Source organism: Dromaius novaehollandiae, chromosome 5 (genome assembly GCF_036370855.1).
Source record: "Dromaius novaehollandiae isolate bDroNov1 chromosome 5, bDroNov1.hap1, whole genome shotgun sequence".
Taxonomy (NCBI): Eukaryota; Metazoa; Chordata; class Aves; order Casuariiformes; family Dromaiidae; genus Dromaius; species Dromaius novaehollandiae.
In genome coordinates this window covers 36,099,089-36,125,205 of record NC_088102.1, presented here as the reverse complement: position 1 = coordinate 36,125,205, position 26,117 = coordinate 36,099,089, and the positions used below count along the sequence as shown (strand labels likewise).

The following is a 26,117-nucleotide window of genomic DNA, read 5'->3' as shown; positions in this document are numbered from 1 at the left end:
TGCAGGGGTAAGAAGGACAATAGAAATTAGAGAAAGCTTTAGGGAAACTAGGAAAATGTGTTTTTATCATTCTCATTATGGTGAAGAAAAATAGGAATATTTTTGTACCATCTGAAGTTACAAGCTCGTATCCGTTTTCCAGGCTTTGCTGAACATGACAAGTGTAAAGGAAATTTTAGGTTTGATTCTGGCTTTTGGAAATTATATGAATGGTGGAAACAGGACACGAGGTCAAGCTGATGGATTTGGTTTGGAAATACTCCCCAAACTGAAGGATGTCAAAAGCAGAGTAAGTACTCATTTTTTATTTACAGATCACTTTTCTCAAGCGATCTGTTTTGTTCCATCATCTGACAAAAGTAAAATCTTTTCTCATTTCTTACAGTTCTCTGTTTCAAACAGTAAGGCACTTTATACTGTTTTGTTGCTTTTTTTCTCTCCGCTTTTCACCTCTTCCTTCTAAACATACCCAACTCTCTGTAAATTTCCTATATTCCCGCCCAACACCACTTGGATAATTATCTTATGTGAAAACTTCTGTGTTTCTCTTACAAATGGGGACTTAATTACAATAACTAGAGAGAAGCGAGAGAGCACAGACAGACAGCTGAAGACTTCTCCAATTGTCCTCATTCTTTTTTATTGCTCTTAACTTAAGGTAGCTGCAAGGGAAAATGCTTTAAAGGTCAAGTTTAAAAAACAAAATATGGAAAGAGGAAAGCTTCAGTGTAGGCTATACAGTAAAGTATTATATATAAAGGATATAAATACATAATATAAAAAATTTTAATTGTCTTCAGAAAGATGTGTCAAACCCAACAAAGTATTGCCAGTCTTTTTTTTTTTAATTGGCAGATAGGTAGGTATAGAGCAGGAATTCTGAACTGCATACACAAGAAAGTCCTCATAGATGGCAATAAATTATTATGTCTAAAATTGAGAACGACTAGCTTGTTTTTGATTATTGTACTGAGATTAAAATCAGACTCAAACAAACTGAACACCTTCTGAGATGAGGTTACTCTGTTCCTTATTTCAACAAGGCAGAAAAGGAGATGCTGGATCATGCAGGCAGTTCAAACACTGCTCTGTCTCCTTCCCTGCCAAAGCATACCTAGGACACCACATGGATATGGGAAGCAGCAAATAGCAGGAGGTGTTTTCTGCTGGCGCTGGTACAGATTTGAAGGGAGAGAAGAAAAATTATTCTCTCACGCTCTTCCTCTTTTCCCATATGAAATGCAGTATATAATAGAGTGTAAGCTTTTGTTGCCAGTTATATACATGGGAATGCTCAGTCCGGGAGGCAGGCAATGTGAGATAAGCAGTCCCTCTCTTTTGTCTTTCTTGTGAATACCCTCACGTAGCTTAACACAGAGTAAAAAGAAGATACAATAAATTGTTCCACAAGCAATTGAACGTATGAAAGCTTTTCCACTGGCTTTGTGTCCTCTTGTCTCCTTTCCTCTTCACTGCAGTATTTCAGATGTCCTCTATGACCACTTTCTTCCATCCCTGCTCCTTGGACAAGACACAGTACCAGGCTGCAGCTAACCTAGAACTAGGCAGTTTCGCAGTACTCAGGTGCTCATTGGTCAGCCAATGCTAACTGCTTTGAAGAAAAATGTAAAACAGCTGAGCTTCGCCTGACTTTTCTCAGTAGAAGTACTAATTTTAGTCTCCCTCTTCTCTCCAACATAAACTTGTAAGAATTTAATTATCTCTGGGACTTTCCAGTTTGGCAGAATTTAGCTAGCAGGTTCCAAAGTTATGAATTAAGGAAAGGGCTGACAAAGACACAGTATAATTGCGTAAGATTTGTTCAAGCAAAACAAGCTAAAAATTCACAAGATTTACAGTTTCCTTGTAAATACAGTAGCCTGTCACCAGTCTCCAATGTGCATAAGAAGCTCAAAGGGGCCAGCTACTATAGGCAGACAGGAAACCTCAGAGATGATTGTTAGACCAGATTTGCCAGGAAGAACAGAAGGTCTTGTATCTTCGAACACTAAGGTATCTTTCCTGTGTACTGTTATTCCCTTTGTGGGAATTGCCAGCAAGCAATATGATTTCCAGGTAAGGGGTGAAAGTGAAGAGTCAGTGCTGAATATCTTTTATTTCACATAAAAGCTGTTTGTTGCCACATGAGGCCCAGAAAATTACTTGGTATAGAGATTAAAAAAAATTGTCGCTCACTTCAGAATCTCTGTATTTTGTCTTCTGCAAATGCTGTTTAGACCAAAGTGATAGGTTTGATAGTCTGACTTACATAAAATAGAATAATAGGCATATTTTACTTTACAAGGGCAATCAAATATTTTCAAGTGACCTCAGTTCGTTGTCTGTCATGCAACCTGCCAACAATGTATTCTGAAAAAAACTGTTATAAAAGCAGAGTGGCTTTGTCTGCATAAGAGCAATGACTTGCTTAGTTAAGAATTTTGCTGCTGTATGATGTTAATAAAATGTAATGTGCTGCAGGCTCAAATATAAGCAAGGCAGCTCTCTACAGGAAATCAGACATTGTGCACATACAAACGTTTATCCTGATACCTGTCAATATACAATATAAAAACACATACAAAAAACATCAAAGACATTCCAGATATAAGTCCCTATATTATGTTTCTTTTATGCGGTTGAATAATATCCTGTAATGTATAAGTCACAGTTCTACCTTTTCCTTTAGTTCGTCTGACCTGTGCTGACCCAGTGACATATAATGAAATAAAATGTTGTTATATACAGTAATAGTAGGGGAAGCAGGACCAAGGAAATGGTGATTCCACAGAGTGAGTGTTAAAATTTTTGTTCATAAAGCAACAGTGCATGAAATGCACTTGTTAGCTATATGCTGTCTGGTTTTGTATTTGGGGTAATATATGAGAAATACCTATGCCCCTTTCAGATTTGCATTACAGATGAACTGAGATTAAAAGAATCAAGAAGTTCTGTTCACATTAATGGTTCTGAATTTGCTATAACATTAAGTTAATATCTCTTAAAAATGCCGTGTATTATTAAAAAAGCAAGAATGGCAGCTTCTCCCCCTGCATGTTTTCTGTACCAAAAGAAGCTCTAGGTCTGTGGTGACGCAGTCAAGGCTGTGATTGTTATGAAAGATGGATTTTTTGGTAAATAATGTTAGGGCTAAAGATATTGTGAGTCCTATTTCTCGCAGCAATATAAATTAATAGTATATTTCTTTTAATATAGTAAATTTTCACTTGAAACAGTGTTCTTCGCACAACTTTAACAGTTTTATGTATCCAGTTTAACTTTTTTAGTAATTTATCTATTTTTTTTCCCTAGGATAATGGTATCAATCTTGTGGATTATGTTGTCATATATTACCTACGCCATTGTGATAAGGTAAAAGATCCCTTTGCTCTATCAGCCCCTTTAAAAGTATATTTCTTTAACAGACTGTAAAAGGCTTTGTATTTACTTTTTTTAAAATCTGAGTACAGTAGCTGTAACAGGAAAACAGTATCCATCTCTTCTGCTTTTAGTAGTTGCAGGCTTTCATAGGTATGAAATTTGCTACAGGTTTTATAATAGAGTTTTGGAAAATCTTACATTAAGTGTGGAACTTCTGGGATTCTTTTGAACTAAACATTGCAGACGATTGCCTGTGACTGTTGTGGACTGCTGAGGTGGTCGTTGCAGTCCTGTCTCCTTACACTCACATTACTGTAACCTTGTAAGTCTTACTTTGATGTGATAATAATGGAAGTCAGAAGCGTGATTTCCCTCTCATGGCAAAATACAATGACAGGTTAGTATTTTAAGATAAGTGAATCAGTTGATAGTGATGAAGTTAGAGACTGGAAATGCGGGGAAGAGGTTCTGCTGCTTTGAATTATTTACATTTATGGAGCAGTGCCCACAGTTCTGGAGTGCAATATTTGAACTCTTTTCTTTTAAATGAAAATGTCGCTATTGATTGATTTTTAAGTATGGGTTTTTTTGTTTTTTTTTTTTTTTCTGAAATTAAAAATATGTCTATGCCTCATCTTTGATTTCTAAGACCAGAATTATTTTTCATGGTCCTATCTCTAGTTGAATATAAACATTTTTTTCATTTATTTTCATTTGTTAATTTTGTTCATTCTTATTTGTGGATGTTGAATTGAAGGGTTAGTAGTCATGAATATTTTTCCAGGAGTAAGACTGCGGTAACTGAAGGCATCTCCAGCATTGAAGGGTCTGTATGTCAGGAGCTTGTGGAACAGCTCCTCAGGCTGAGCCGTAGAGATAGAAAACTACCAGTTATGTAAATTTATACTCAAGAAAGTTTTTATTCTTTGTTTTCTGTAGCAAGGAAACAAGGTGTCATTACTTTACCCTAAATAAATTTCTTGTAAAAAGATGCTCACAAAAGCAATTTTGTGTACCCTGTGTGTTTCTCCATTCTCAGGGTATCCATATGTGTATTGTTATCTCTTTTTCAGTGATGTTGAAGCTAACGATTTAATTATTTAATATTTTGACAAGTTTCTGCTAGACTGTAATTTTACAATGGGAATTTTGTAGAGCAAAACAGTTTATCTACTCTTGTGAGGAAGTAGAGGCAATTTCATCCACTTAACTAACTTTTTTCCTGAATGTTCATGTCTTTATAGTAATGTAATTTTTTCTTTCACTGTTCACAAACAATTAGTTCTCCAAACTATGTATTATCCTTTATTTAAGACTGAAATCTAAGAACAGATAGAATTTAAACTCACCAGTATATACTTGTAAAGTGCAGTGTCATTTTAATACCATTTATGCACTAGAATTGTTAGAATTTCTCTTGAGACAAAGCTTTCTTTTTTTTTTTAGTCCTGAATTTTTTTACTATTGTCCTAAATATAAGGTCTAGGCTTAGGAGTTCCATATAGACATTAAACCATGTGATTTATTTAGCTTCATAAACCCTCAACTGTGTATTTTTATCTGTGTAATACACTGTAGGCAATATATAAATATTGTTTTCAGTTTGGGCTTATAAAGTGTGTGTATATTTAATGAATTGGGAAAAAGTGAAACCACAAACTTCTGGCATCAAATCACTTGTTCCGTTAAAATAGTCATTCATGTTTTCTGGTTTTAAGAAACGTTTAATCCCTTATCTAGACCTTTATTGATATAAAATGAACTGAAATGTTGTGTGCTCAGTATTGTTTCATAGTTTAAATTAAGCATGGTTTGCATTATAGCTTCTAAAAGGAAGTTTCAACATGAAGAATGGATATTTTTCCCTAAGACATGTTCTACTTCAACCACAGCTCTGAGCTGCAAAGCAGTTTAGGCATAGAACACAGGGAAGTTGATGTCACGTAATCCATCTGACATTAAAAACCTTTGAGTTAAGCAATATGTATTTTTCTTTAGAAAATTAGAATGTGACTATATGATCTTTGTCCTGCAGATATGGGAGGGCTGAAAATGAAGATTGAAATCCTGGTCCTTTTCTAGTCAGTAGTAATGTTCTCATTGATTCGGTAAGGTCAGGATTTCATCTGAAATAATAAATAATGCTGTCTTAGCAAGAACTATTTTAAATGTATTATTTTTGAAGTTTTATAATACTATTTTATAGTTAAGTTTCAGAAACAGTAATTTATTTGACTGCAAATGTATTTAATTTTCATAGTGGCCCGTTTGTTTGTTTGTTTGTTTAGGAAGCAGGAACAGACAAGAGTATTTTTCCTTTACCAGAACCACAGGATTTTTTCCAGGCCTCCCAAGTTAAGTTTGAAGACCTAATAAAAGACTTAAGGAAACTGAAGAGAGATCTAGAAGGTAACTGGAAATTTTCACATTTGTTCTGCTAACAACTAAGTGCCATTTAAAATGAGACCTTTATGAGGTTTGCTTATTGCTAATTAGGTTTATAGTGCTGATTCGTTTAGAGATTTTACACTGTGGCACAAATTACCCACATAAAATAGAAGAAATGATTTTAAACTCAAGACTTAAGAAAAGAAAGTAAAAATACTGAAAAATAATTTTCTGTAATTCCCTTTTAAAATCAAAGAGCCCCTAAATAAATCTCTCTGAAATTTTCTTCAGTTATGTGTGAATTTTCCTCTGGCTTCTCCAAAACGCTGCATCTAACTGTAGGTATCTGTTAGTTCCGTGACATAAATACTTTCTTCAGTACTTGTATAACAGCAATTTAACAGTACAAGAGAGAGCTTGAATATTATTAATGTAGAAATAAAACACAGCTTGCCAAGGCACAGCAAAGGGAAATGGAAAGCTCCAGTTCAAAATATTTTCACCCTGGGACATAAAATAAACATTTTAAAATGTTTATTATAAAGAGGGGCTCAGAAACCCAACGCATCTATCAATCAAGGTACTGAGTGGAAATAAAGTAGGAAGGGTTGCTGTCTAAGTGTTCCAGCCAGTTTCATTTTTTTTTGTGCTTCATGTGACTTTTTAAAATAAACTCAGCAAATGATGACTGAATATTTTAAGCTTGTCACTTTTGTTAAGGAAGAGTAGCACTGAAGCAGTGTTATGTAGAAAATGGAGTTCAGGGAGAGAATCTGCATAAAAGCCTATTAAAAACTTCTCTATTTGCATTTAGATAATACAGCTCTGCATCAACATGGAAGAGTATTTTTAGAATCAGAGTTGAACAAGATGATTGTTTTTAATTTTTCAATGTAAGACAATGAGAAGCATTAAAGAATAATTTATCCTTACAGTTAGAAATGGCTGAATTAGGTCAGTGCCATCTTTAGGATAGTTTCAAAGGTTAACAGTGGTAGGAAAGTATCAGTTGTTGTTTGTTCGACCCGGGCATAAGTGAGTGCTCTATCTCCTCTCATCGCTTGGCCCTGTAAAACCCTTGGCCTGCCCTCTCTTAGGCTAGTTTGTGCAGAAACATGATCTGTGTTTGATCTTGTACTTTTTCAGTGTGTAGTTCTGCTGTTATACATCTTAGTCTCGCAGGATCTCTGTTGAGGCTTTGACGTTCGAATCATTTTTGTTCTACATTGCAAAGAGAGAGAGAGAGAAAGTAGGAAAAGCTAATGCATTTTAACTAACTTTGTAAATAATAACTGCAGCTGTCTTGTAATCACTAATTTCTGTTTCAACCTGGTATTTTCTTAGATATTTATAGAAAATGTAGAAAAAATGTTATGTTGGGCTTTTTTTTATAATATTTTTTTGTACAGATGTGTTTGAAACCCAGCAAAACCAATTAACATATAAAGTTAATGACAACAAAGAAAGATTTGAAACAAAAAAAGGTTGTGGAAATGTTTTCAGATGTTGATATTTTGTCACTCAGAAATACACAGCAGAATGGTAACAAGCATTCCTGTAATTAATTTCTCTTACGTTTAAACAATGAAACGGTCATATAAAGATGTTGTATCTCTTTCAAATATTGCCTTTCACATTTTTCTCTTTAGATAATGCTGTAGTTTATTTTTAAATAAAAATCTTAATTGAAGAGGATATAATTTTAACACATACAACAAAGATTTGATGAGTCTCTGTAGTTTATTGCAGCCATTAAAAAGTTGTGGCTGCTGGCAGAATACCAGTGAAAGTCTAAAGCTGAAACAGATGTGACTAGCAGAAACCAAGTCCAGAGAAGCGTCGGGCCCAGCTATCCAGACAGGCGCGGCCCTTCAGATGTAAATAATTTGAACAATATTAACTGGAGCTGCCTGTGTTATAGGGTACATTGGATTTATTTTACAGTTTGGTTGGCTAAGGTAGTCATAAGCAGATTACCCTGCAAGTGGGATGAGACATAGGTAATAAATGAAGGAGGGGTTTTCTTATGTGCCTTTAGGGAACAAACAGATGTTCCTGTTAGTGACATACTTTTACCAAATCTTTTTTTCTGCGAATTGTACAGAATGATTTAAAAAAAAAAAAAAAGATAAATGTCACCTATTCCACCTGAAATGGCAATTCTGATAGAAACGATTCATAAGAGTAGTTATTTAGTATTTTTAAATGTTTTTTCACTATTTTATCAAAGCATTGACTTATCTTTCTATCATGGATATTAAAATAGGAAAGATTGAGATACCATTCCAGAGGGGCATGTCTTAATGGTGTAAACCTCTGGCTTGAAATACCTAGACACTGTGGAACCAGGAGTTCAAATCTAGATGGAGCACAAACCCTTTCATCCTTTACAGATAAACAGATTGAGTTCCACGCAATTTACTATTTGGAGGTCTTTCAGATTGGACTTTAAAGGGGCAGTGTCAACTGAAGTTTGGCTCAAAAATTAAAACAAACTTCTGGAGAACTGTAATCCAACAGGTTTTTAACACACATTCCAGCACAATCTTTGCAGTCGTGAGCATTTTTAGGTTAAAGATGATGATAAAAAAATACATTTAATGTAGGCTTTTAAGGGGGCAGAAGTATAAAAGGATACAATGTTAAGTAGTGAAATGGCAATTATAAAGGGTAAAATCTGCTTCCACTTTAAAGTCATAGGAAAAAAATGTTTTCTGAAAGTCCAGCATTTCACTTCAGGTCTATATAGTCATTTGTTCTGAAGATTTTCAGTTATTACGTGGTATCATAAGCAAATATATTTATTCATTTGACAGGCATTAACTTTCCAATTAATCTTCATTTTTTTGAGAAAAGGAAATTTGTGCTTTGTATCAATATTTTAAGATCATCACATTCCTTATTTCTTCTCTAGGGCAATGATTTCCACTTTTTCCTTTCCCTGTGACCAAATAAGATTTTTCTTCTGTCTATTCTGGACAGTGCTACTAGCTTGGTATTCTCACGGAATAGCAGGGAACACTGGAAAAGTGTAATCATATGAAGACTTTTAAAAAGAAAGCTGCTTTACCAAAGCATGATAGAGTTGTATATGTTTTACCACAAACCTTATTCATTTCCCACCGAAGGTGAACAATCTTAATCTGTGGTGCAGTTAATTTTAAATAATTATTTCCCTCTATATCATACTCATTGCTTTTCCCTGCAGTGCATTTCATAAAATGTTAGGATGTTATTCCATGAACAGTAGTCAAGAGAAAGCAGCAGTCTATTCCTTGTATCATTTGCTGTGATGTTCCTAATGATTACAACTTTTTTAGTATTCTTGACTATAACAGCTGAAAAAGCACAGATATTTATTGAAGGATGAAAAATGGAAACCAAGCTAGGTCCATTCTGAATACTTTCAAGAGCCCAGCTTTGTTACTCATAATTAATGAAATTTCCTATGAGCTTTTGACATTCTGATCCTGTTGAAAATCCACATAATTTTTGCTTTCACCTTCTTTCACAGCTGGCAGTACAGATATTAACTGCAATTTTCATACTAACAATTTTCCAGTGAGGTGTGTATGTTTTAAATGTCAACAAAATTAACTGAGTATGTCTGAGTACGTATGTGGGTGGGTGTGTATACTCACACATATTTGTGATTGAAAAGCAATAATTTCCTCTAAAACAGAAACAAGACTTCATGGACATTAAGAGGGCTCAGGAATGATCCAGCCCATGGTATATGTGTGCATGTGTGTTGTCTCGGTATACCCAAGACTGAACTCTACTACCCAGAGACAAAGCAGTCATATCCTTAAGATATATTAGAGTTGTATAACATTGTGTCATTAAACTTTCACATTTTCACTTATTTCCTTAAAAATATGTCATATTAAAATGTTATATTTTAATACCCCATAAAGTTTAGCGCTATTCATCCATTCCATAACTACACAATCCTTTTTTATGTTTATTATGATAATGACTGGGGATGGACTAGGGAGCCTTTGTCCCCATGCAATACACAAGTATCAAGTAGTAGAAAAATCTCTGTTCCCAAGATCTTGCAGTACACATAGTCAAGATGGCAAAGAATACAGGAGAAAGCTGATGGTACAGAAAATAAATAATGTAATAGACTGTTAGGTGGGTCGCATATTTTGTCCTGCTCTGAATTAGGGTTCTTCGTGGTATGCAAAGGTGCAGGAAGAGTTCTGATGGCATTATTACGTGCTAAAGCTCTACAATAGAGACTATTAAAGCTCTTTCTATGGTAGAGAATGGAGTTATCCTTACAAAATTCTGTGCTGTGAAAAATTTTTCGGGAGAATTGATAGTCCAGTGAATATTCTCCCCATTCTCCCCCCAAAGGTATCCTTGTTCCGTGTCCAATGTAGATATATTTCTGTTTTGAAAGAATAGCCTTTGTGTGCATTAAAATAACCAGGATTTTTAAATTAGATTTTAGAGCTGTCAGTGAGACTTATTATTCACTTTTTTATCTTGAGGATAAGATATAGTGGATCTTAATTTTTAAAATATGTTTAGTACAGAATACATCTTTTAGATCAGTTACCTTTAATAATCAGTTGGATTTCAGTAACTCCAAGATACATGGTTTGGGATTAGGGCTTAATTTAGTTGTTGACAGATGTGTCTTTTGCAGAAGTACTATGTTACCCATAAGTTTCCCACCTTTAAGTAATTCACCTGTGCAAAACTTTGGTTTATGACAGCCCCATGTTGCAACATTGTATAATCCTTTAAAAAAAAGATTGAAAGGTAAGTAGGTAAAATTAGGCACTAAAAAGGGAGAAATGACAATGTTTCACATTGTTTTTCATACAGAAGCATTACAGATATCTTAAAATCATAGAGTAATGTATATTGGAAAGTACCTCTAGAGGTCATCTGGCCCAAAGCCTTTGAGCAGGAGTAACTAGATCAGGTTGTATAGGGCCTTATCCAGCTGAGTTTTGAATCTCAGAATGGAGATTCCAAAACCTCTTTTAGCCCCTGTTCCTGTACTGAATCACTGCCAGGAATGTTTTTTTCCTTATGCCTAATCAGAGTTTTCTGTGCTGCAACTTCTGACTATTGCTCCTTGTCCTTTAGCTCTGCACCTCCAAGAAGAGTCTGACTCCACCTTCTCTATAGCTATTCATTAGGTAGTTGAAAGCATAGATTAAATCCACCCTTAGACTTCTCTCCTCCAGGCTGAATATGCAGAGCTTTCTCTGCCTCGTCTTGAAGTACTGCATTTTATTTTGATTCTCAAATGGCATAACACTACACAATTTTTTAATCCTAATATCAGATACAATCTAGAGTCACTGAGTACCAGTTCATAGCCAAGTAGGCAAGTACAACATGGCCTTCCTCAGCCATTTGTTTTCTAAACTTTATGTGAGAAGATGCACAGGATTCTCCTGGCAGAATTCACTTCTCAATTGTCCACCTGCCATGTTCCGTACCAGAACTCAGAGGTTTGTACTTGCTTTCTCATATTAAGTTTCACTATCTCTGTCTGTTCCTACAGCCTGCCTTTATTACTGAATTTATTAATTGTACAGACAGAGAAGGAGGAACCAGAGATTGCTCTATTCCTTTCTGAACTTGGGGAGACTGACAGATAGGGTGGTAATGAAGAAATCTTGAAGTGTTTCAGCACTCAGCTAATAATCCGTTTTTGCAAAACTGTTTTAGAAGTTCAGCGGTTCAGAAGATGACTTTAACAAAATAACCAGACATTTTCTGTAGACTAGTCCCATGCTATGTTTCAACTCTCTATGCCTATTTGTTTTAGCAGTAAAGTTGTCCTTGAAAATATTTACAATAATTTTTTAATACTAGAATTAGTCACTTTTTAACCTCTTTCTATGTGTTACATTATAGCTGAATTGGACTTTTAAAATATATGGCTTTGTCCTGTGTCTTTACAACCTCTGCAGCATCATTTCAGAGAAGCAGATTCAGTTCACTGGGTGTGACTAGCATGGTTTTGCCAGACCAGTTCAGGCATCGTAGCTAATTAACACTGTCTCTTAGCAGGACTGACTAGCCTGGAGATAATACTATACTGTTGCAGCTACATGGCTCTCATTCAGTGTCTCCTCAGGGAGGTCTGTAACACATTGTATTGCAGAATGTATTTGTTTTACAAAACTAGGACATGGATGGAACAGAATTTAGAAATGCGAAAAGGAAGGTAGAAGTTGAAAAGGGTTATTCAGCTTTGATTCTTACAGACACTATTACTCTAAATAGAGCCCAGGAGAAAATTTCAAAAAGAAAAATAATTAGTTCATGCTCATTTATATGGCTAACCCCCCCTGTTTTTCTGATTTAAACTCTGCACAACATTTGTTTTTATCAGAAATTATAAGGGAATATATTTATCAATAGGAAAATCTACTGAAACAGAAAAGCTTAATGAGCATTATTCACAAAAAAAGTATTTAAACTTTTATATGAATATATTCCCATCAGTACTTCAGACTGTTACAGATTTTTGCAACAAAATGTCCACTAATGATCTATAAACAAATTTTGTTGTAGAAATTAATCGATATTTTCAATTAATAAATTAAGAAATTTCCAGCTTTTGTTGGACTTCTGTGTAAGCAGAATTGAAGAAAGTAATTGAATGTGTTACTAGTTATTCAGGCGGAATCACAGATATACATTTAGTTCATAGAGAATATTGCAGGCTTTTGATAAATTCTGTTTTGTAGAATAGAATTAAAAGAATAGTGTAATAGTCATGATAAAACAATTATTAATAGGACTAGCATTACAATGTTAGGAAGTTTTGCCTGTTGTTTGGTTTGTTTTATGGATAGTAAGGTTACTGAATTACATTGTGAATATTCTAAACATTAAATCACTTTGAGTGTTCACTTTCTTTCTAAACAATTTGTTGGATCAGTATTTTCAATAAAAGGTGACTGTTTATTCACTGTAGGAAGCAACATTTTAAAAAGTATGAAGGCACTTTTCAAAAATATTTTTAACGAATTGAAGCCTTAGTCTAACTTATTTGAAAGTGTGATTTAGACATCTGAGTCACTTACATGTTCTGGAAAAATTTTCCAAGCATGAACAGGTAAGTTGCGTGTTTCCAGGTATTAGTCACTTTAATCTTCTTCATATCAATTGTAGTTTTGAATTTTAAAATTAACCTTAAGAATATGAAAGTGTGGGCAAATGGGAATTAAATCTGGTTGTAGAACATGAGGAGCCAAATAGTTGCATGTGTTAGTTGTATAGACATGAGCATAAATGGAGCACACTGTTGTGTGTACCTGGTGAGTATCGCTGTGTTTTTTTGCTGTCCAACATTTATGTTTTATTTTGAGGCAGTGCAGAGAGGTGGAGGAGAAAGAGCAGAGGAGCCAGCCTCATACAGGAACGGTTATTTTGTTTTCAGTAGTTAATAAAATGACTTTCTTTTTCTCCTCAGAGCTTTCTGACCTTTTTTTGAATAGTTGCATGCCTCAGCAGGATGAGATGCATTTTAGTTTGTTTTTATTTGGCAAAGATACAACACAGGCATTAGAAAGCACATTTTGTGTATGTGCAGTAGGATCTATTGTGTAATAAAACTAACATTTTGACAGTATTCCATTGATAATGTTCATATGCGAATACATTAACTGGAAATTCTCCTAAACTGATCATTTCTAAAAATTCCATTGAATTTTCTTCTTTGTGATAATGCAGAATAGTATAGGATGCTTTTAATAAGATTTGGAAAGATAGTGGAAAAGTAAGAAAATGATGTTTTAAAGGAGTTTATTGCATGGAAGCAGATGTCTGCATGTGTGCACACAGGCCAGGGAGAAAGCTTTCTATTGGTTAACCAGTAGCATGCTGTTCATTTTTTCCTTTATATTTTTCCATTGGAAAATTCATACTAAAATCGTTATGCCAATGTTGAGATTTTAAAGTGAATCTTGGAAATACCAAATTTAAGATTTTCTGTGCAACTTTCAGTCTTTTACTTGCACTTATACAAAAGTGCAACTTTTGTATGTATGTTAAGCATTAATTACTTAACTATACTACCTATATCTAACTATATGTATAACTATATTGCATAACTATGCGGTATACATCTGGGAGCAGGAGGAATATTGCCTGTATTAATGTATATGATGGATAATGAATTATGCAGTTTGGAGAGTACATAATGCTAGAGTTGGGAAGACCAATTACTTCATATTTATTGGTCTATCAGCTTTTCCTCTCTGAGAGAGTAAGGCAGATCTCTGCCAGAATTGAAGGTGTGGATTATATGTATACTGTCAGTGGTCAAAAATTGAAAGTAGTTATGTAACTGCTTTCGATTTCTGTAAATTCAGACAATAGGATGCAAATTTGCAATATTGAGGATAATTAACTCTTAGAACACTGTTCCTGTGAATATTGTAGATGGCTTATAAATTTACGTCATTTTAAAAACAAGAAGAATGGTCTAGCTGAACCAAAGCTATAAGCTTAATAGAAGAATTAATTAGGTGGAGCTTTATGATCTGTCTTGCTCAGAAAATCGGAGATCCAGTACTGCAGAGAGAAACCTGAGATCACTTCTGCCTCTGCAGCTTTAGCTCATAAACATACTGTTTCAGACATTGCTTGGTAATTCTCTTCTACCTGATCAGTGTTCGGTCCTCTAACTAATAATGTGTTCATGGGCCTCGGAGGTCTTTATTTTTTTTTTTTTTTTCCTATCACTGGAAAAAGCTTAGCTAATCTGGATTAAAAATATTATCATTGTTTCTTAAAAATGTCATCTGGCTGTAAGTAAGCCAAGAAATGCACTTGAGTTTCAGAATATGTATTTTCTCTACTGTTCAGAGAGAAGTGTAATTTTCGCAGCACATTCTGCTAGCCCACGTTTCTACACTCCTGACAAATCCTGATGATGTGCAGAGTTCTGTACATTTGGATCTTGATGAGAAAACAAAACTTGCTCTTAATAATGTGTGCTGGAATCACTTAAGGAATCTTACAAAGACTTGACTGGAAAATTATGAGGGTTTACTTACTATATGCATTTATATGTGCTGGTCCTTCCTTTGCTTTGTTTTTGTGCTGAATTGCGCACTAAGTGTAAACTACCATTTCAGAGAGAATACATTAAGCAGAGTCTTAGATATGTTGCTGTGGCGTGAAAAATATTTGGTTTTACTAACAATCTTCTTTCATTTTGTTAAATTTATTCTTAGGCAGCAGTCTTAACAGAAAGGATTTTAAATGATTCGTATAAAATGTTGATGTGCTTTGTCAAAATGGGAAGCAAAAAAACCCTTTTATTTTTAGTTTATTTGGAGTTAATATAGGCCTGACAGTTCTTCTGCATATCATCACACACTGTAAAAGTTTGAAATGTTGTTAAACTTCAACAACAACAACAGCAACAAGAGAAAACTCACAAATCTCAAATCTGAAAAGCAAAGTCAAAATACCTATTAAAACTTGGAAGAACTGTCAAGATCTCCTACTCTCGTCTTGAATTAAAACTCCATTAGAACAGGTGAACTTTACAATGTGTTTTGTATGTCACTGATTCCATTGCTGCACTTTGCACAGCTTAGGATTTATCACGGAAAACTATTTCCATCTCATTAATACCTGAGAATTATTGCCTTGAGCACCTAAAAAGATATTTGTTTCCTTGTGTCACAAGAAGACACATTCAAGCAGACAAGGATTGGTCTGTTTCACGTTTACTTATTGGCTCCTATCCTGTGAAATGGCTTTATAAGGAAGCTGAATTACTTATGAGTAAAGAAAATAATAATTCATAGAAGTACATTTCTTCTACTGAATTAACTGAAAATAACTTTGCATGGAACTATAACTATGCAAGCCATTAATAGGTTGGAATAGTGAATTTAGTTTTATACGTGTCAACATTTTTTTCACTTTAAATTGCTGACCTTTATTTAAGGCTATAAAGATTTAACTTGAGAAATACAGAGAACCAGCACAACTTGCTCCTCTTCTACATTTTTCTCAGATCCTTTCTCTCAAAAAAATTCGCCCCACTTCGTGGCATTCCCCCATGTATATTTGGTGCAAGGGCTTCTCTATTAGTTAAGGTTGCTAGGAAAAATAAAACGCTCCCTTCCGTTTTCAGTAGTGGCTAAGGTGGTTAACACCACCCCTGTTCATGCTGAGGTGTTAGTACTCAAGTCTTTGTATGTTGCCATCATTGATATGTGTACTGATTATCAGTGTGAGTGCAAAAACAAATAAAAAAGCTGTCTCTGAAATTATCTGGGGACAGTAGCAGCATAACTACTTCAAATTAGAAGTTGTCAAAATTCTTGGATTTTACTCAGAAGGGATCAAGATGCATGTCTTCCCTCCTTCTCCACATTTATTTGAAATTCAGCCTAAAAAGAAGTTTAGTTACAGAATTGTGAATAAGCAGAGGAGTTGTGGATAGCATAGTTACAACACATTGTAACAAGGTTTGATGTTCTTATGTGCATACCTGCAGTAATAGTGCATTGTAAATAGGTATGTAAGTCATACATAATAACAGGAGAATGTAACCAAATGCTACAACAATGTCCAATGGGTAAGTATGTCTTTTGACATGCATCTTCTGTAATTTTCTATTTAGCATGTTTGGAAAGTTATTTGCAAGTGAGAAAAAGTACAGTGAGCAAAAGTAAGAAAACGGAACAAAACAGATCATGAGGAAGTCATGTAGTGCTGGTTAATTTAAATTTACACATCTTTTGCTGAAGTTTATTTGATCCTTATTTTTGTGTATAGTCCCCAATAGTGACTGCACTGTAAACAATTGTGGCTCCTCTCATGTAGAAACTTAGGGGGGTTTTAGTGCTACACTGAACTCATTTGAGGTATAGTTTCAAATCCTTTTTGGAATAAAAAATAAAATAAAATGATAACTCTTCTGCAAAAGACAAGCCTGCATTATAACAAGAAAAATGAAACGGCAAGACTGGCAATATAACCTGCCAGGATCTGAGCAGAGAGGAGGAGTGGTGGTTGTTAGCAGCTTTCACTGTTGCGTAACTCATGAGGGATAGTGGCAGTGACAGGTTTATAGGAATTCATGGTGTTGATACTTGGTTTCATTGTCAGGATGATTCCTGTAAATGCTACTGGTGGGTCCTAGTGAGCAAATGGTTGGCAATTTACTGTTACCATCATTAAACTATTTCTGGTTTTGCGTTTATTTTAAAAATGATGCTTAAAAAAATTCAGCTCATGTCTGATTGACACTGAAATGCTCTTTACGTGAAAGTTTGTTTATGGGCAGTGATTCTTTTGATAGATTTACAAGTGTCTGTGGAGTTTTAAAACACTATTGCCCAATAGGCATTAAGTGAGAGACATTCTATTTTGTAAATATTTTCACTTATATTGGGGATTTTTAAAGAACGTTTTCAGCCAAGTACTGCATTAAATCTGAAGACAGTGGCAAACTGATAATAAGTAGTTTCCAGCTTTCTTCTAATGTTTTGCTAATGGTTTCCATTTCTGTGGCCAAGATTTGCAGTGTGTGAAGCATAATGTACATCCAACAATTTGTAAGAGCTTTCAAATACTATTCCACACTCATACTTTCTTTTTTTTTTTTTTTTTTTTTTTTTTTTCTTCCAATAGTTCATTTAGGAATAAACAATTTTCAAAGTAGTGTATTACGATTAATGTGACGAACATATAATTCATACCAAGAAAATGAACTAAAAGGTTATTACAGTAGTAGACAACTTGCATCTGTTTGTACTAATTCAGAAACAGGTTGTTCATTTTCACAGAAGACGATTTTGGAATGAGACGGTGAGAGTGGAAATGTACATTTGGTATGTTTTGCTATCTGTTCCCTTCAGATTCTTCAGAATTTCAGAAAGATTCCTCAGTCATCTTTTCAGAATTTATTTCAAAGAAGGAATATACAATATGATCCTTACCTCAGAATCATTCTAATAAAAAAAATCTGCTAAAATAGTTTTCTTCTAAAAAGAAACCGGTTTCTGTTGTAATCAATATAAAAAGAGAACAATAAATAAAAAGTGAATGTAATTCTCCCATACAGGCATTATAGCACTTTAGTGTAGAAAATCAGAGCAACTGATGGAACAGTTCATTTTTAATTGCTTTGTACATTTTTTGACCTGACTTGGCAGTTCGTTTGCTTTTTTTTAAGTATTAATCTATTTTAAGTATTAATATATTTCAAGTACACTAGTGAGTAAACACTGACAAATTTATTATGGGACCTTTATAACAGGAAATTCAATGAAGATTAGCCGTCAGAGATCAAAGTGACTCTTAAAGTTCTTAAGTCAGTGTGTCTTTTTCAGTTCTCAGTAGTTACAAAGCTTCTTAAATATTTAACATAAAATGAGACTATAAAAGGTTGTATATTAGAAACAGAACTACGTGTAAAATCAAGTTCTTTAATTAGTGTTTAATTCATAGAAAAGATTGTATTCAGAGACAAAGAAATACAAATATCTGGCTTAGGTCATTATAGGAAAAAAATGCTTTCAAAATACATGGTGATGAAGAGCCATAAATGAATGAAGGAGAGGAAGAGAAGCATTAAGAAGATAAATACAGAAGAAGTGAAAAGATACATCTAATATCAACTTACAAATGAAAAATGATGGAATACAGAAATTGTCACAATGGATCAGACACATGCTGATCTAATTGGTATTATGTGGTCAGTATGCAATGTCTCAGAAGAAAATTTAGGAAGTCTCAGAGGTTGGAAATGTTGGGTAGTTTTCTTCAGGCAGATCTCATCCTGCCTCTCTTGATGGTTAAGAGAGTTACCAAAGATCTGAAGGGGGAATGTTTATCTCAGCTGGTATTTGACTGATTGTCATATATGAGCAGAAAATATACATGCCAAAGGCTTCTGACTATATGATTCTGTCACTGCTATACCTTAACTGGTGTCTCTGAGATTAAAATTCTGGTGTAAATAGCACTAGGATAGTTGAGCTCTTAAATTCATTAAGTCAATAAGTTAATTATCTATCTTAGCCTTTAAACTCCCTGCAGCTTACAGTACATTTCAGTCAATGGACTGGTGAGTTTGAGGAGCCTGAGTTATATTGTTATTGCCACTGGAAAGCACAGAAGAAATCAGAAGAAGTAAGGATGGTAACAGCACTTCAAGATATGTTGCTATTGGGGCTTGTGACCAGTCAAGGTTTCGTTATCAGGCACGTCTGAATTTGAGCTGTTGGGATATCTGGATTTCTCTGTGAGTCCAGCTGTGGTGTTTTCTGAACTACACAGTTACTGAAAGAGAGGACCTAATCTTGCCCTTACAAAACAGTAAGGTGCTGCAGTCTCGAGCAGGAGAAAACAGACTTGTGTGAAGATTTGACTAACCATTTTATTACTGATAATGCTGTCCGTATTAAAACAGCAGGGAGTTGATGGATTGTTCCCTTCTATGGGAGTATTGTTGGCAGTAAGTCTCTTACAGCCATTGTGAGCACAGGCTGGTATCTCTGAAACCTTTACATTATGTTGTGTAGAATTGAGGCAGTTCAAGTGCTACATGGTAGCATTTTCACCAATATTATAAATCCCAGCTTGGCAAAGACCAACTGACTGGTGAGAATATGTCCAGATACAACTGTTGTTTTAAGATTATTATTATTATTATTATTATTATATATAGGACTACTTATTATTGTGTATTTCTGACAATGTTGGATCTTTATTAAATTCTCAATTAATTGGAAAGCTGTCATTGTTTAATTAGTCCTGGTGATCCAAAAGTATTACAGACATTAATAGTAGTTGTAAAATAAAATCATGCATCTGTTTTCAGCCTCCCTGCACTGCAAACTTACATTAACATAACATGTTAATTACAAATTCTCAACTCTTTTCATAGTGTTATATTAATTTTGCCCAAAATGTTGAATTATAAAACGGTGGCAGTTCAATGTTGTGTGGATATGTTTTATGCAACCAAACTGTAACTCTTCCTACAGGAGTTCTAGAATGTTAAAATTCTTTGGTGAATAATTTGGAGTTTTTTGAAATTGGCATGGCATCAGGTCTTAAAATAGCTGAGAGATTAAATGATAAACCAGTTGCAGTTAGATATAAGTACAGAATGAAAAAGGCTGGAATGAAAAGTAGCCTTCTAGAGAAAGTCCACACATGAAGTAATGGCATCTTGTATCAATAATGTATTCATATTAACTGAGTTACTCAGATTGAAAGATTATACCTGTGTGAGGCAGATACAATGCAAATTACAATTAGATATAAATTAACTTTCTTACAGGCTTCTACTATTTTATATCATTCATGTCCTATAATTTGAATACTGAAATCAAGCTAAATTCGCACATCTGTGTTGGGAAAAATGGTTGACTACATGATGTTTGGCACTGATAAAAAGCATTCTAGGTACAAGGCAACCTCTACTCACTACAGAACCGAAGTTTTAAGCTCTAAATACCATCTAAATTGACCTGGGATTTGTGTGTTTGACATGTTGTGTTAGAAGCAAGTCTCAGCTCAGAGCTGGAATGTTAAGACAAGACAAACAAATCTAAGCCAAGTACCACATAGAAAAATTTCTATATGGTATACTAGACTAGTACTGATATTTTTATTTTAATGTAATTACTGGATTCTTCAGTGCATATTTCCTTCCATTGCCTCTAAAGTAAGTCTTGATGAGTAATTTAGATGAAGGCTTCTCCAGTGTTGACATCTATTTCTGGTAGATGAATTCTGCCGCAAATGTTTCTCAACTTCTTTTTGTAGTCTCTGAAAAGCAGATGAAATTAGTTTGCAGAGAGTCTTCAGAAGAGCATCTCCAGCCCTTCAAGAAGAAATTAGAAGAATTCTTCCAGAAAGGTAAACATATTTTTTGAAATTATTGGTGTTGTAGTTTTTTACGAGGTATGCCATAAAGAATGTTGGCTGCTTTAGATACCTGTTGCCTCTGAAAAGTTCTACTATCTGTTATGGATTCTGTTCCTAATATGCTTAATATACATTAAGAACAGTTACACAGATTTTAGACATCACTTGTCATAGATTATTGTTCCCTTGATCTCACCCATTTCCTATTGATTATTTTCTGCTCTGTTTCTTATCATTATTTGTAGGTAAAATAAAGAAGGTTTTCATCATAGAGTGAACTTATCAAATGGAATATAAATCTTCAAGCTTATAAAAGACTAGAATGAAAAATAGCCTTCTAGAGAAAGTCCATACATGAAGTAATGGCATATTGTATCACTAATGTGCTCATATTAACTGAGTAACTCAGATGTAAAGATTTTTGTCTGTGCCAGGCAGAAAAAGGCTTAAGGAAATGACTTACCAGGATAGAGTCAGGAGTTACGGGTCAGATCTGAGGGTACAATTGGATGATCATTTCAAGACAATGTGAATGCAAGTTGCTGCTGCTGAAATGTGTAGTCCTGATACCCTGTTTTCCCAGACTCTGTTCCCAATGCTCACCTGCTTGTGCCAGCAGTAGTGTGTCTGGAGCTGTGCAAGACAGACAAAGGAATTGATCTTTTTTCTTTTTTTGGAAGGTTGGAGGAGTACTGGCTAATTAGTTAGCAGAGCTCGTGCTGTATTTATGATGACTATATTAAGAAGTAAATATTAGCAAACAGCAAGTATTTGTCACAGAATCTTAAATGGTTTCACAATTTGATGTTTCAGAAGTCAAATGAATTATCTGAACATAGGAGTTGAGGGAGAATGTATACTTACTATTAGTGATCATTCAGACTGTTGTAATGGTTTATGATTTAGCTTAATACTTTTCATGAAGATCCCTCTAATGTCTTTTTAGTAACTTTATTTCATGAGGCTGTGATATTTAAATAATTTTCTAAATCAAAACAGGGTATTTTAAAAATAGCAGTCGTTGTTAAATTGTACTGTTAAATAAGCTGATATTCTTTCTCACCCTTCTCCAGGCCATGGACGTTAATAGATATATTTGTTTGATATATTTTGTCTTTTAGTTGAAAATTTTTTTGGAGAGTATTAAAGCTGCAAATTTCTTACCATAGAACTTGTAAAACAAAAAAATTGCACTGGGAATCTGTATTGCAGCAAGACAGCTGTATTGGTCTTTCCAACTTAACTGGAAATTTTTACTTACGGTTTAAAAATAGTGCCAAGATTGAGATATCACAGTTTATATCTCTGCAGTACTTTTAGGATCTGCAGTATGCTACTTGATCTTGCTTGCCACAGTATTGTAGCAGATCAGTGTAATTATATTTTGTACAGATTATTTGATTCATAGTACTATAGGAATTATCCTGTTATAGCAGCTCAGAACTGAACAGTTTGTACTTTTTTCTCGCTAATAGCCAGAAATGCATCAAAGAAGTGCTGTTGAAATGATAGGTAGAGATCTGGACCACAATTAAATTTAGACCAAGTCTTGCCAAAACCCTAAGCAAATTTTGACTGCCACGTTCATGTCACAGATTCTGTAATTCTTATTACGCCCTGGATCTTTTGAGGAATAGCAAATGCTTATCATCTTAGTTCCAAGTAGTAAAGGCAGCCCAGCCCAGTACCTGGTTTCTCTCACAAGCTGAGGTACCCTACTTTCTGATGAGTGGAACTTGATAAAATTACCCAGTCCATCTTGGTAAAGATTGAGCTCTGCATTAGAGGAAGGGCCTTGATTGCAAAAGGTTGTGCAACATCATTTCATGTAGAAAACCATATTCCTTGCTACAGCTGACCTATTTATACCTATACATGTGGAAGTTCACATGTGGAAACATGTGGGATATTAAATTTATCCTTATCCATGTAACAGAAAATTTTATCCTTCTGTCTGTGAATGGTATATATATTTGTAAAAAGATAAGGTACATTTCTGCATGGTGTCCTGGGACAGTGAGTTCTTTGCATAATTACGGAATTTACTGGACACTTCGTAATGTTTCAGGGTTTTTTGTATTCTGAAAAGAGTAGAAACATATGTATGACTTCCTTGTCTGTTTTTTCAGATTTTTCATGTGTTGTCCTTTGCTTCATAATTTTATGTTTCAAGCTAGCTGGCCATACTTACTTTAATTTTTCCTAATTTAACTTCTCATCTTACGACATTTCTGTTTCATCTGTCTTTTTCCGAGATGATTTGTCAATAGGTACTCACACTATTTAAAGCAATAAATGAGGCATTGTGTTTCCATCACAGTCATCCTGCTTTTTAAAATAATTTGTTTTACCTGTTGCAGTGCTGTGAAGGGCACACTTTCATTGATCTACCTATATTGGCATCTAGAACTTCTTTAGATTCCTTACAACTAATTGAGAACTTACCAGGGTGTGAACCATGATGTCAAATCGTTCTATAATATCTGTCATTTCTTGGCTTTCTTAAGTTTTTCCTGTGAAAAAAAAGTATGCCATGGAAAAGAGTTTGCTGGAATTTGAGGAACTTTTTTGTTTTTGTAGGAATGCAGCCTGCACTTCTAATGTAAAGTGATGAAGTTCTTGATGGTACTTAGTTCCTACAACAAATGATTCCACAGGCTGAGCTAACGCCTGAGGAAATAAAGGCATATATAAGTGGTTTCGTAAAGGGCACACAGAGAACTAACTGATAGCAAATGAGTGTCTTAATGTCATTGTCATTGCTGTATTTATGTGGCTGCTTGTTCTGCATTTTTCCACATTGATATTGTGTTGTAATAGATAATTATTTTGAAGTATATGGTGTTTAATCTTGATTCATTAAATAATTTGCTAATAATTTCTTTAAGTTATGTTTTAAATTAACTGATCTTTAAAATTAATTTTTTGTAGAATCAGCATTGGTACTTTAAAAAAGCATTTACTGTCTTTATGTACCCTGCTCCTGCAGTTTTCTGATTCTTTGTTTGCTCATTTTTTAATACTGGATGATTTTTCTTCCTCTCATGAGCCTGGTGATCTATTCATTATTTTAATTGTTCCATCGTCTCCATTTTTGACTGAGGTTCTATGGATTTTTCTTTTGCTTACTTTCTTGTCTGTCGGTCTTACTGGCAACGTACTCAACTGTTAGCAGCAATGGTGTTTGTCAGTACAGCTGATTGGTAATAAATGTTCAACCATAATGTCAAAGGCAACAGTACCTGCTATAGTTAAGCAGTCTCCTTAGTATTTCCATCAGTGAAAACTGTACTCTTTCTACAGGTACTTTTTATAGCAAATAACCATTTTTAGTAGGCTAAATGAGCTTCTGTTGGAATTTAGCTTAGGTCACTTGTACCTAGAATCTAATGAGTTTTACCTTTACCTTAAGATAGGGTGAGAACTCAGGACTGTCCTCTGCGCAGCTACTCTAGTCTGCCTGTGATTTGTTGATAATTCCTATCTGCCCACTTCATTCAAGTTGTGATCAGTAGTGCAAATCAGTGTCCTTCCTCTTCTTTGAGAATCGATGAGCAGTCTCAATCTGGATGTGTATGTGTGATGATGTTAAACATGCAGACACAGAAATAATCATGAGATAGTAACACCCGCTTATTACTGCTCTGATGTATCAGTCTATTCAGTCTAATCTGAACAGTGATGAGGCAAAAGATTTCATATCTAGTTACCAAATACTAAGCCATTCTGTTTCACAGTTAGTGTTTTTCCAGCAAAGGTTGGAAATGGAATTCATTTTTTCTAGTGTAGCTTTTTATAGAACTGTAATCCTGGACAGAGAAACCTGTTGGAGCTGGTGCTGAATTCCTACTGTCCTTTGTCATTATTGCTATTTCTGCCTCCTGTTTAGCTTCCTCCTTTCTTTTCACTGCTGTGCTACTATGACTGGGTGGGTACTTTTCTGTTTGTCTCCGGAAAAAAAAATGTCTTTCATCATCTGTGTATGTCTATGAATTACTTCTAAGAACAACAAACTAAATGCAAACAGGTCTGCATCTTTTTGAAAAAATGTAGTGACTTGCAAATCAAAACAATGCAGTATTTAGTAATAAAAGAGAAATAATTAGCTGGGATGCAAACACTAGAGCTAGTTGGAAAGTATTTTTCTCTCAGACATGTCAGAGTACTTCTATTCTCTAATAGTGTGGAACAGAAGTTCAAATATTATCATAAATAAGTGTGCAAGGTAAGAGAGAGTGTGGCACTAATTAACTAGCCCAAGAGCCTGGAAGTGGAGGTACTGAACTGGGATTCCTGGATTTGAACACCCTATTTTCTTCAAAATATATAGTAGTCTATAAAAATTTCATGAAGAACCTAAGCAGTCATGTACAGTTCTCTCAGGTGTATGGGATTCTCTTTCTTTTATCTCTCTGCCTATTTGAAAGAGGATATAAAGAGACAGAATTTGAGCTGCTCTTGTTTTTATTATATGCATGTTCGATGTCATATCTCTGTACTAGGGCTTGGTCTTTTGAATTTTTAAGGGCTGACTCAAATATAACTGTTCTGAAGTTCCATATTAATTTTTCTCTGTAGTGTTAAGATTCCAAACTGCCTGTCAATATACAATCCACCGAGGGGGCAAGAAATGGCAATACCAGGAGCCATTGTTCAGCATAACGCTTTTCCAAGTTTTAGGGATCCATTTTGAACATGATTTTTTTTGTATGCACCTAATTTAAAAGAAAATCCTTTATTCAAGTTAGTTAAAATATATTTTAAAAACATATTTCAATATGTTCCTATGCACCAGTCTCTATCAGTCTCTTAGTTCTTGCGATTCACTGGGGTGGTATAGTACTTTTCCTAGGAAAGAAACTATACAAGGTAATACAAGAAAACATTGGTAAAAGTAGGCAAATGGCAACAAAAGACAAAAGGTCAATTGCAAAAGTTTCAGAGTACAACAGTAAGAATGGAGAATTGCACTATGCTGCTTTTCCAAGTTTTCCATTGATATCTTTATTGTCTTTGCTCTCAGTTTGTTCTCATTTTCGTTGGATTATGCAAGTATAGTGCCCTGCAGACCCTATAATTATTGAGCCTGTTTCTTCTCCAGTCACTTACATAATTGATTTGAATTTTTATATTTGATGAGTAGTACTTTGTGTGGCGTTAGAATGGAAGTCCTATAAAATTCTGCACTGAAGTGCAGAATAGTGCAGCAAACCATCTTGATTTATGGTATTAGAATAAGTATTGGACAAATTTCAAAAAGTTCAGAGGTTCAGTTTAGATAAGTTTCTGGAAACTCAGCTGCTTTTCTGAAATCAGGAGTTAACTGATAATGCTGAGCATCCATTAAGCATCTGCTTTCAGTTGTGTTTGTTTAAAAAAGAGTTGTGGCTGGTTTAAGCAAATGTATGAAAAAATTGTCTGCCAGCTCACAGCAAGTATCCAAAGCTCAGATGCTT

At 34.5% G+C, this 26,117-nt stretch overlaps 1 protein-coding gene across 2 annotated transcripts in view; it reads left to right on the top strand.

The window, feature by feature from the left end:
- FMN1 (formin 1) overlaps positions 1–26,117 on the top strand; it is a 147,144-nt gene that overhangs the window by 82,316 nt on the left and 38,711 nt on the right. For both annotated transcript variants that reach the window (XM_026093934.2, XM_026093935.2), the window contains exons 10-13: positions 143–289; positions 3,313–3,372; positions 5,670–5,790; positions 20,560–20,652. In XM_026093934.2, the coding sequence (XP_025949719.1) occupies positions 143–289; positions 3,313–3,372; positions 5,670–5,790; positions 20,560–20,652 (421 nt within the window). The remainder of the gene's footprint in view (positions 1–142; positions 290–3,312; positions 3,373–5,669; positions 5,791–20,559; positions 20,653–26,117) is intronic.